The 13,265-nt window shown below is 42.0% G+C and overlaps 1 protein-coding gene across 1 annotated transcript in view; it reads right to left on the bottom strand.

Moving 5' to 3' along the window:
- The window catches only part of grk3 (G protein-coupled receptor kinase 3), a 63,863-nt gene that overhangs the window by 36,250 nt on the left and 14,348 nt on the right, over window positions 1-13,265 (bottom strand). Inside the window, exon 2 of the mRNA XM_069673838.1 lies at window positions 11,453-11,529. Within this exon, the coding sequence (XP_069529939.1) occupies window positions 11,453-11,529 (77 nt within the window). The remainder of the gene's footprint in view (window positions 1-11,452; window positions 11,530-13,265) is intronic.

Genomic DNA, 13,265 nt, shown 5'->3' on the forward strand with positions numbered 1-13,265 from the left:
ACAGAAACAGTAATTGTACCTTGCATAACACAAAACTTACTGGTCTGTTGCTGCCTTGATCAGGTAGTTTTTTTGTGTTATTATGGGTTAAACTAATATTGTATTGGATCTGAACCAACCATTTAAAACACAAAAGTCACACAAAAACCTAAAAGATTGAGGCGACGGTAGACCAGCACCTCCTGTGTTCTGTAAGGTAAAATTAGCGTTCTTATGAATGGAGTCTGGTGTGTTTGCAGAGAGCGATGTAACGTCTGTTTCTGGTTAAAAACAATCATCTTCCTCTGTAACAAAAAGGTCTATCTCTGTAGGGATCCTTTCTGTGATGTTGTCACACACTTAGAAGAACAATCTGAGCCTGTCGGTGGATTATGTTGCAGCCATTACAGCCTGTTTCACCACGGCCACCTGACACAATGTTTTGTTTTAGCCATTTAGACCCAGAATATGTAAAATTAGGACCAAGGATTAAAAATAGTGGACTCCCCTCCAACAAGCCAACAGTTTTTAGTTACAAAAGCTGAAGACAAAAGGCAAGATGAACCAGTTCAAAGCAGACAATTAAGGACAAAGACAAACAGACTGAGAGACACATGGTGAGTTAAGAGATCACACACACACACACACACACACACACACACACACTCACACACTCACACACATGCCTGCTGCCAAAATCTAGAAAGGAGGGGGACAGTTCGGGTCAGGGGGAAAATGGAAAGTGGGCAACAAAGCGAAAAGCTGACATCTGTCGAGAGGAGAAAAAATAAGCCAACACTAGACTCCATGTTAACCAGCCTGAGAAGTTAAATACCAACAACACTGGAAGGCAACACGACGTACGGTGCCAGTGGCGTTATGGGTAAACACAGTCGTGCCAGCATATCAAACAGCAAAGTTGTGTTAAGCAAAATGTGTTTGTTTCAAAGGAGCCGCTGCCTGAAGGCAAGCTGGGTGCCATCAGGTTAGGTGGAGTTTGGTTCCATCAAGGTGGTGTGGTGTTGATCAACAGATGTTTAATGTGAAGCTAGCAAGTTAGCATCACGAATATCAACCACCTTACATACAGAACAGTGTTCTTATTAAACTACATAAACATTAGTAATGACCGTGGTTAACTGCTGTGGCAGTTTGTCTGAATTTGAACTATACCAAGCCTTTAAACTGTGGCTTTAGTTTTGGTAACATGATAGGGATTTTGGTGAACAAGGAGGAGGAGGAGGAGGAGGAGGAGGAGGACGAGGAGGAGGAGGAGAGGAAGAGGACAAAGGAGAAGGAGGGGAGGAAAAGAAGAAGGAGGAGAAACAGAACAAGGAAGAGGGAAAAAAGAAGACGATGGGGTAGAAGAAATAGAAGACGAAGAAGGAAAAGGGAAGGAGAAGAAGAAGTAGGAGGAGGAGGAGAAAATAGTAAAAAGAGGAAAGAGGAGGAGGAGGATGAGGAGGAGGAGGAGAAGGAGAAGACAAAGGAGAGAGAGGGGAGGAGAAGATGAATGAGAATGAGGACAAACGGAAGAAGGAAGAGGGAAAAAAGGAGGAAAGGGGGGAGGAGGAGAAGAAGAAGAAGGAAGGAGCAGAAGCTGAAGAAGAAGAGGACAGAAGAAGAAGACTAGGTGGAGGTGAAGACGTGCCGTCCATCTTTACATACAGTGGATGGGATCGATAAAGTCTTCTCTACATAAAGGTCATTACGGGCATGTGTGGTTCTAATCGAATCTTCTCTTGAAGGAATGGAGCAGTAAAATAATCAGACTACCTGCTGACTGAATTACAACCTGCTTTACGTCTTCATTATTCACGTGCAGACATCAGATCCTATCGAGAGCAGATCGTGTGAATCATGACGGATGAATAAAAGGACAGACGTGAGGAGGACTGGAGGCGTGGACAGTCTGTTGACATACGCATCCTGGCCTCCAGGAGAAACGTTGCATTGTGGGTAAAATAAAAACAGAACGGCTCGGCTCTCTGTCCGTTTATCGCCCTCCTTTTAACATCATCCTCCTGTCCTTCTCTCTCTCTCTCCAATTCTCATCACCTGTTTTATTCCTCCTTTTAATCAATTTCATTTCTCCCTGTCGACAAGCAAATGCAGCAGTTCTGAGCGGGTTCCCATGGCAACCGCAGTTGCTAGGCAACGCGCGACTCTCCATCATCCATTCCAGAAGTCTGACAGATGGAGAGAGAGGATGCCAAGGCAAGAGTGAGAGAAACAAGGGAAAGAGAGAGAGAGGAAAGGGGAGAGAAAGGGGGGACATGAGGAGAGAATGAAGGAGAAGAAGATGAAGAAGAGGGAGTAGAAGGAAGAGGAGGAGGAGTAGAAGGGGAAGAAGGAGAAGAAGAAGATATAAAAGAAGGTGATAAAGAAGAGGACTAGGAGGAATAAGAAGAAGTAGAAGGAGAAGAGGAAAAAGAAGAAGAATGAAAAAGAAAGAAGAATGGAGCAGAATAAAAGGGAAGGAGAAGGCAAAGAAACAGAAGACAGCGAAAAAGAAGACTGAAGAAGAAGAGCAAGACAAAGAGGATGAAGAAGACGAGGAAGAAGAAGTAGAAGAAGAACTGTCTGAAGCGTGCCGACAGAGGAGGAGCCGCGCGGCACAGAGGTGGCGAGGATATCATCCAAGTGAAACACAGAGGTTCCAGTAAGCTTGTCGATTATCCTCTGCTGGATTGCTCCTCCGCCCCACAGCCTCCATTAGTCCACAGCTTCATATTTCACAACGGTCACATGGGGAGCCTCCATTATTAACTCATTTTGTTTTTATGAATCATGTTCATCGACATGCTGTGAAGCTTTGACCTCCTGTATGTCACTGACTGAACACTCATTAACCCATGATTTCATCTGAATAAACTGCATGTCATAGATCTTTCACTTCTTGCATTGCTTCATTTTCTCCCTCTTTTCTCTATAATGCAGGAAATTGATTGGGCAATAGAAACGGACATCTGAACTGATGATGTGTAGATTAATAAGTAGAACAAAATGGATTTCATGTCAAGTAACTATTCTCAGCAGCAAACATTGATTTTCTGGTCACTTGGAAGCAGCAGAAGAAGCTTAAATCTCTACATTGACATGTTTTCAGTGTATTTACATGCTTGTATGTGTCCTCAGGTTTCTATCTGAGGCTGCAAGTGGCTGATCGGGTTTCTGATACCATGATATACTGTTTGTGTGCACAAAACGTCACTGAAATAACTCAACAACTTGATCCAAACCAGGATACTAGAGTGCATATATTAGCACGTATCTGGAGTCGTGTTTCTGTCCACAGTGCTGCACCATCTTCACCAGGTGGTTGCTGAATTTGCCCGAAACACAAACCAAAACAACAGGCTGAAAGGTGCTACATAAGCTGCAGAGTCTGGAGACATTTATCAGTGGGTTTGTGACTACGAGGCGAGCAAAATAAATACAGTCATTTGATGCATTCTTAGCAAAGAAATATAGTTAAACTGGGGGATAATGTGTTGCTTAGGACTGGATCTATAAGGTGAGGACGGTCTCAAGTGGACTGACATTTTGGCAGTCGAATCTCTGCACTGTTTTGCCTCCTTTCCAAAACAAACGGACCTGGTGATTAAAACGGCTTAAAAAAAGGATAAAGGGTTAAAAAATAAGGGTCTCTCCGATGTGCTTTGTCTTGACACAGGATGTCAGTAAGGGCTACAAGCTGAGCCGCCGCTAGCTTTAGCTCGCTAACTTACTGAAATCCCATATCCGGCTAAATTACATAGTTTAACAAATGTCTTAAACAATTATGAAAGTAGTTGCTGGAGCTTATAAAAGACTTGTGCATCCTACAGGTAAAACATGACACCTCTGTGAACTGATAAAGGAGTGTGGTGTTGCACTGAACGGGGGGAAAAGGAACAGTCACAGCTTCGTAATGAATCGACAGATTTCTTAGTCCGCTAACGACCTTGGAACACACGATGCAAATCCTCCAGTAAATAAGGAGCAAGCATCCTTTATGGACAAACACACAAAGGGGTCATACTCAGAAATAAAACCCCTTATATGACACATCACAAGTGTAATCTAAAAACATACAGCCTGGAAAACAACGACACACATTAGTAACCTGGCGACAGCTCTGAATACAAATACATGTATTTGTATGCGTGTATGGAGCGTTTATTACGTAATGGTCATCATCATGACCCTGGTGTTGTCTGTGGACTTCACAGGCAGCGCTCGACCCGTTCTCAGGCTCTCACGGAGGACTGACCGTCCAGCTGCTGCGAAGGCAGGTGGATCTCCTCAGCCGCTTTCTTCAGCTGTGTAACGAGGCTTAAAAATAGGCCACAGACTCTCACCCCCTCAGGACTGTGGAGTTCACGGAAAGACTGAAGGACGCGCTCCAGATGGATTCATAAAAATGAAACAATATCTGCCTGTGAATAGATGCACAAACCTGCCCTATTCAATGTAATCTAGTTCTCCTTCTTTTATATATTTCATAAATGACACTTTATTGCATAAAATGGCTCTCTAAATAAAAATGTTCACACTGCAGCTCTCCCCTTCAGGATAAACATTCCTGCAGCACTGAAGAGCCGAGTCTTCCTCCTGTCCTTGGTTGTCATGACAGTCAAATGGGCTCGTTGAGCTCAAGGACGAAGCATGTTGAGAGTACAAAAATCAAAAGAAACTCACAGCCCAGCTCCTACAACTGAAAACCACTTCCAATTCTGAAGCCACGACAGAGAGAGTCGACTGAAAAGCATTAAGTAAGGTACGTTTCATACATGATGGGACAGTCTGAACAAAAGATGTATCCCTGCACAGATTCAGGGGCTCAAACTGGGCGGTACAGGCCAAACTTTTTGTGATGCAAAGCAAACGTTGCATGCATTGCATACAGCAATATCAATGCAAAGGTGTGGATATATGCTAACTTGCTTCTAACTGGAGATTGGCTTAATATTGTCACAGTCTTTCTTTTAACAACCTGTGCGGCCAGAAACCAACAAGTGCTGATCAAAACCAGTCATCTTTACATAGATGCAGACTTGAATCATTCCACGTTTGCACAAGTCAAGTTAAATTCAGGTGACGCTGGGTAGTGAAAGTCTTTCAGCAGTGACATTTTCCATATCTTGATTAAGTCAGAAAAGGTCAATCCAAACTCCATTAAAAAAATCAGCATTTTAAAGTTGCTGTTTGTCTGGTCTTGCAGACAGATTTGTCAAAGCCTGCATTCAGATGTTTTACAAATCTGCATCATGATGCAAACATTTCGGCATCCTGTCTACTCATTTATTGCAATTAAACACGGCAAAATCAGTATTTTTTTTGGTTCGTACTGCCTTAGAAGACCGAGATTTCAGCCGATATTTAACTTGATTTGACTTTGATTTGATACCCCGACTCTCTCCGCAGCTGAAACACAACGCCGGTAGTTGGTGTCCATCAGAGAAATCCTGGTACTGATCCGAGCTAACAGCTCATCAAACTGGGCACTGGTCAGCCTCGAGGAGCTGGAAGCAGCAGGAGAGTTCATCAGACACAGCTCAGGAGGAGGAGAGATTAACCCAGCTGTGTTTGTCTGAGTGCTTCTTCTTTAGTTTTGTGCAAGGATATCTTAAAAAATGATTTCACAGTTTGGAGGCAAAAAAAATCAATGACTTTTCTTTGGATGAAATCAGAGGGCAGACTTGGGTGTAAAAGAAAAGTATTTTTCAATTACAACAACTTTTAAAATCAATTCTAACTGACAAAGGCAGCCAGCTTTGGTCCACGGAGGCAGGTTTGTCAAGGTCTCACAGTTCTGTCAGCTTCCAAACTACAGCAGAAGCGTTTTAGATGAGTTGAAGGACACGACAATAATAGAGGCAGAGCGATTATTAAAGCATGAACGAGCCTTTGTGTCCTTTTGTGGCCGGATGGATCTTACTATGAAAATGTTCTGCAAATAAAAGAGCTCACGTCGCTGAAACGTGCTTTACAAATATGATCAGGGCTTTAAATGGGAGTGTTTTTAATCAGAGTGACTTAAAGGAGTACGAACAATCTTTGGAGGCCTGTTGATTTGTGTACTCATTTGTTAGTAAAACAGCAGATTAGAGCTTGTGGTCATCGTCTGTAATGTATCTGCTTCATGGTGCTACAGTGGACAGCTATCTACACTAACATGCAAAGCAACATATTTACCATTCAAATGTGGACAGAACACGAGCTCTCTGCTCTGCTCTCAGCCTCACAACTATTTCCTCAGCTGTGCAGCCTAATGCAGCACGGCCTGTGCCCGTCAACAAATTTCAGATCCGTCTGTTGTTCTGTTAACAGACCGAGCAAGAAGAGCACAAAGAACCAGCAATGTAAGAGATGGAATCAACTCTCCGAGGCTTCCGGATCATTGATATCATTTGATTTAATGGACCAGAGGCACTAAAGCTTTGTGTTACAGGTAAAGAACGAAGTCTGACGTGAGATATTATAGGAGTTTGGCAAACTCTCACTTCAGCTCCATGCAAACCCTTTAATATACCCAGATAACCTCCATGTGCCTGGATTCTGTGGTAAAGCTATTATTGGAGAGTCAGTGTTTGGGGGACGGGTGGTTAATGTAGAATTTCTCATAATTATAGACCAGCAGTAAACAATTAAATGCACAACAAAAAGCAAGAATATCAAAGCGCCGGCCAAAACTTGGGAATGTAAGTCGACATGCAAAACTGACTTGTGTCCAGTCTCAGAGACGAGGGCCGGTGTGATGGAAACAGTTGTGTCGACTAAAAGAAACAACTTTAACAATGATTTTCTTTGTTTCTAAAGCCTGAAATGACCTCTCATCTTTCTATAGAACAGACTGACTTTCATATGATGCTGGAACAAGAACTCTCAGATGTTCCAATGCTTATCTAGCAGAGGTTCCTCATGTGTTCAGTCTGTGAGGCTGCTATCTGTGATGGCTCCAAACTGTGAGATAACTGCTTTGAATGTTAGAAAAGAAAACTCCCGTGATATTTATACAATAAAAATAGAGACAGATAATTTTATATTGGGTGATTAATTGTTAATTGTTGGTATATATATATATATAGATATTTTGATACGTTTTGTTTTTGGTGCCCTGATTGTCTGTTTTTCTGCAAAATTACAAAAACACCAGTGGCTCCATTTACATGAAAATTGGTGGAAGTGTGTGGCTTGGTCTGAGACAGAATCTGTGATGTTTTGGATCAGATCCAGACAACACGGCCTTGGTGGAGGTCTATACTCTCCAAAGTCACTTCAAAATGGTATTGCTTCTAATGTGATGTATTTCTATCAAATGTTTTGTTTGAATTGGTTTTGATCTTATACTGTGACACACTAAGGGCTAAAAATGATTAAATATCTCCACAACAATCCACTCAACTCAGACAAAGAGTTAACTGCGCCGACAGCATCTGCACCTTCTGAAACAACAGAAAATGACATGACAGATATGTCCGTCGCTGCTGATCAGTCGGTGCAGAAGCAACACTTCTGACTTCACAAAAGCATGAGGAAATCCTGGAATCAGGCAAAACAAAGTGCTCAGCTCGCTGTAACAAAGAGGTGCACATGAGTGCGGCCCAAACCAACTATTATATCACAGGAATGGAGCGGGGGACGGCTGCCTGTTGATTACCTGGAATGCAAACGTCCCAGAGGCTGAGGCACATCGAGCGGCCTGCTAACGAGTGTTTTCTAGGAGTTTCACTAATGAGATCTGAGAGCTGGACTAATGACCAGCAGCAACCAGGGGACAGACGCTGGCTCAGATGGTCAAACAGATGAGGTGGAGCAATGATGTGGCCCAAGTAAAAATCACCCATTAGGAACGATACAAAAGGTCTCGGTTCATAATGAATGGATTATTTGTCAGGGAGTTTGATTGTAGACCTCGGGCTCTGAGAAGCCTGAACCAGCAGTTTTAGCTATTTTCTCACAATTTATAGCAAAAAAAACAAACTTGGCAGGCGTTCAAGCATTTTCAAAAGGAGTTTTTAAGATAAGAATTAAGAAATACTGGAGTTCTTTTCAGACACAGGTACAATGTCAACATGGCGGCATGCTGTAGCACTAATAAAAGTGAGCAGTTTGTTCCTTTAAAGTCTCCTCAGTCCTCTGGAAGTGGTTCAGATTTAGAGTTTCCAACCTTGTTTTGCAACAACCATAAGCTGTAGCACATCAAATTCATCCCAGGACCAGGTCAACAAACACCTGCTCACAGAAGCTAAAGTTAGAAGTATAAAGTGGATTAAAATCATAAATCCTACCCATTATGAGAACATCGGAGGTATTTTTTGGGTCATATCAGCGAAGTATTTATTTAGTATGACCAGCTTTTTCCTACTACAATGTAATATCTGTGCTTCTCTGCTGAAAGGGTTCATTATGTAGAGGAAAGATGGTCTGTTGATGTTTGGTGGAAGCACAACTAAAAGAAACCGTCTTATAAAAATAAGTTGAGGATAGTGGAGCTTTATGTGAAGCAGAGGTTAACCAAGGGTCACACCTCCATGTGCAGAGGAACATTCAGATAAAGCAGCAGCAGAAGGCTTTGTTGTGTTGTTTGTTGTTTATGTGAGACTTTAAAATGTTATTTGTTTCTATATTTATGTTATAATTCTGGTTTAATTTTAATAAAAGGCTTGATTTGTTTAAGGAGGGAGGGAGCCTGGGAAAGTAACAAAGTCCCTCCTGACTGAATGTTTGTGGTTTTGTTAGAGTGTGTGCAATATACAGATTTAACACAACATGATAAAAGTTACTTTAGCTTCAAAATCCAACACATTTATAAGACTAAGTTTATAAGTTAAGATGTCATGTTTGTTATTTCATGAAATGTTTCGGTATTTTAAGGCCTAAAGGTTAAAACCTGTGTAATTGTCGGAAATATCTTTCAGCACTAAAATCCAGAAAAATAAACTACAACTTCTCAGAGATATTGATCATGAAAATATCTGTTAATAGCTCAACCACCAATCATTAGGAAGTACACGAACGCTGTCATTTAGAAAAATGAAATGAAAAGAAACCTCATCGTTTGGTCTGCAACTGTTTCACCATTAATTAGTCTCCTTTTCCCCAATTAACGGATTAATTGTTTGTTGTGTTAAATGTCAGAAAACAGTGAAAATGACATTCACCGTTCCCCCAGAGCCGGAGGTGACATTATCAGATTGCTCGCTTTTGTCTGGGAAACAGTCCAAAAAACCCAAAGAGCTTCAGTTTACAGTGATATCAAACAACCGGCACATGTGAGAGGCTGGGACCAGATGAGGTTTGGCATTTCTGAATTAAATATGACTTACTTACTTCACCTTCAATAACTAGAGCGAATCATTTCCTGCTATTTGTCAGAATCTGATCTGAAGTCCTGCACAAATTGTGGCTACGGGACCAAATGGCTAAAACATGAGTGTCATGGGTTCAGACGTGTGTCTCATAGGCATGAGCAGACACCCGCGGAGAAGGAGGAAGTTTGAGGTGATAATGCTGCACAGAGTTGAGACAAGGAGAGCAACAGGTCGAACAGAGAGAGAGAGCGAGCTAAAGACAAAGAGAAGGAGGCAGGCAGAATTAACACAGTCTGTTCTCACAGGGGGGCTGAGACCTAGAACAGTAAGTAAACCGAGTGGAAGCCTGCAGGGCGGCTGTGGTCCCCTGGTACGCTACAACCGCCGGCGCACACAGCCCGTGTGCGAGGAGAGGAAACACTCGGAGGAGAGACACTCGGAGGAGGCGTAACAGAGGCAGGTATACGGCTGCAGACTGCAAGGCATGAGGAAGCAGGAAACATGACGCGCCGCATCAAAAACGCTAATGCTAAACACACATGAGCTAGCTCGCAATCACACGCAGTAACTCTGCACAAAGAAGTGAGGGAGGGTATCTGGAGTGAGGAATTAAAACAGTAATGATGTACACAGAGACAGGTAGGGACAGAATCCAGAAGGAACTGATGCATGTACGCTCGTGGAACGTGCAACAAGACGCGATAGCGCGAGGATGAAACCATTCTTGCTAACGATAACACATAAAGTTAAAAAGGCTCTGAAACAAACTTTGCATGTACTGCGACTCTTCCTCACAGTGGGTGTTTGACTGCAGCTTAATCTCCTTGAAAATGAGTGAATTAAATCATTGAAAACACAACTTGTGTTAATTCTCCTAAATTGCTTAATGCTACTCTATTTAAAAAACGTACCACTACATTCATGGTGTTGCATACTTAGCTGGATGTTTGGGGGACTGTGGAGTGATGTCATCAACATGATGAAAGCACTCAAAGTGTTGGGGGTGTGCTCCACACAGGCAGCCTTAGCAGACATTTTCTTTCAATAACAAATCTTAAATTAATGTTATTTATCTGTAATTAAGCTGTTAGATTGATGCTGAAAATACCCACAGATCTGCTGTTTCCCCCCACAGACAATTGATCATGAATCAAAAAGGGAATCGATAAAGAATCAATACACAGAATCAATGCTTCGTTTTCTGTCAGTAAAATCTTTTAAATTCACATCCTAGACTTGGGGCATTCACCACTTTAGGACAAGATTAGAGAATGCTTTTTGTTCACTTTGTCAGGGTAACATTAAAGCGCTTTGTTTTTAGCATCAGGGTGTTCAAACGTGGAGGAAGTGGTGCGTTTGTGATTGATGTCTTTTGTCCACTCAGCTCTGTGGGTGTGTAATAGAAGAACCCCGGAGAGGCCGATAACAGCAGCATTAACACCTCAGCTCTGAACACAATCGATGTGGAGGATCTAATATCTGTTACATGAAGGTGCACATTACATAACTACCATATATTGTTGCAGCTACAACAACGGTAATGAAACCAACATCTGTAATAAGCTGAACGAAACTGAAGATCAAAGAGTCAAATTTCATAAACTTCTTCATCCAAATATTAAAGGTGTGGATGAGAAACAGGAAGTTTAGCTCCAAAACTAAACTACAAAGTGACTTTAGCAAGAAGCTAATCACAAGTTTCAGCCTCATGTTAGCGCTGAAGAAAAAGTCAGAGGATTTAAAAATTCACATGGACTAATCACTGGTTACTGTACAAGTCTGCAAAATGTGCCAGCAAACAGTCTGATAGTTGTTGAGATATTTCAGTCCACACCCAAAGTGTTGGATCAACCAACTGACGCCGATTTTGAAAGCTATAAGCTGCTAGCCTGGCTAGCAAGAGCAAATCAAAGAGCTGTTAGCTTCAGATTTTAGCATAACCAACCCGGAGACTAAAAATATAACGACTACAAAGACATAACTCTTTTCTTTATGTAGAGCTCATTAGGAGGAGCAATATATATATATTTAAATTAAACTGATTGTTGGCAATTGTTTGTGGACGAGAGGTCTCATGAATGTTTGGTGATTCTTTTATAATGTCACCAACATTTCATCTGCTTCTTTTGAGGTTATTTTTGCCCTTAAAATGTCATAAAAAGGCTGTGACTTACCGATTTTCTGGTTGAAAATTTTGTCAAATGTCAGTTCATCTCTCTCCTCGAGATACTTCTGCATCACACTGCGAATACTGTCAACACAGAGAACAAGGAGAAATGGGTTAATATGCATCGTTATAACCAGTTTGCATTGCTAACAATCTCCTCCACCTTCATCAAGCGATTCCGGCCCGGGTTTGGGACTCTCCCGGCCGCCTGTCCCCTGACAGTCAAGCTGCAGGGAGAAGGGACACCTGTGAGGCTGGGGGGGAGGGAACCTGGAGAGATACATGCTACCCTGGGAACGGGTGTTAATGAGAATGAGAGCAGGGAGAATGAATCAATTAGCACCCCCTCCACGGGCCCATTAACACTACAGCAGCACCCTGCGTGCTCCAGAGAGAAGTGGCCAGGCTTCACCTGCAAACACCTCAGCAGGCGCATACTGAGCACGTGCAAGGAGAACCGCAGGCTCCTTCTGACTGGGCCATAATTCTACGGTATTAACATTTTGATAGCGTTTGCTCTTTTCTCCCAGCTTGCTCACATGGTTAGCTACTGTTGTTTTTTGTTCCAGCAGAAGACAAACAACCCAATCATAAATAACCTTTAGCTTCCAGGATCAGATCCAAAGAAAAGGTTAAAACTACAGAAGCATTTTAGTGAGCACTGACGCTGGCTGCTGTGATTTCTGCATGACTTTATACCCGTATGAATACTAACTGACCTTCACTTCTGCATTAGTAATTTACAACACTTCAATGCCTTACTGCTAATACTGCACGTCATAATAACAGGCTAATTCACGGTTAATTAGTGGGACAGAATAAAAGATTAAAATGGCGTTTCTTCCTGCAGGTGCTTTGTTATAAATACAATTACCCTGGATGGACCTCCCTTGGCTTTTATGCGTTATACCTCATAGTAATTCACGCTACATGTAATCTTAATGAGCTCCTGTGTATGTGACCAGTGCGCGTAAGCAGCGCTGCAATTATTTCCCACATCAACGAATCCCTCGATTATTTTCTCCATTGTTAGTTTGGTTGTTTGGTCTGTAAAATGGTAGAAATGATCAAGATAAGCCCGAGATAATGTCTTCAGATATCTTGTTTTTACCAGATTTAGAGATATTTATTTAACTGTCAAAGTGGAGGAACGGAAATAGGAATATAGTCACATTTAAGGAGCTGAAATCAGAGAACCTTGGCTCTTGTTTGTCCTAAAAAATCCATCAAGCTGACGACTAATCGATCAAGCTTTGCAGAGTTAATAGTTATCTTGTATAATCAGTGAATTTGCACAGCATGCACTGGCTGAAATGCAAATGCAACAGATGTCAGTAGGACTGTTTTTTTTAACTGATAATACATAAAAAAGATTGCAGGAAGTGATGTGTACCAAAAGTTCACAAATAGCTCATTATGTAATTAAATGTATGCTTACTTTACAAAGCAGGAAAGTGTAAATACTATATAGTAATGTATATACAGTGTGGACAGTTTTGTAGTTACTGTGTGCAAAGAGAGGCACAGAAGAATAATACGGGTGTGACTGTTTGTCTACAGCGTTGACACTAATAAAAGCAAAGTTAACCTTCTTCCCTCTTTGAAAGACGAGCTCGTGTTGTTATTGCAGGTCATAGATCTTCTGCAGCCAACAAAAACATCAAGGCACCGCAACCTGCATTAAAACTTTGCTCAGCTCACGAGGCCCAAACTGTGACTACTAGCACCCCAAAAGTCATCACAGAGAATCAGCAGGCCTGGCTGGTGGTGTGAATGTAACACGGGCCAGTGCAGGCGGATTTATTGGGCAAGAGGGAATG

Source organism: Semicossyphus pulcher, unplaced genomic scaffold (genome assembly GCF_022749685.1).
Source record: "Semicossyphus pulcher isolate SPU_LCO1_2020_fin unplaced genomic scaffold, fSemPul1.0.p SCAF_22, whole genome shotgun sequence".
In the NCBI taxonomy this organism is placed as follows: Eukaryota; Metazoa; Chordata; class Actinopteri; order Labriformes; family Labridae; genus Semicossyphus; species Semicossyphus pulcher.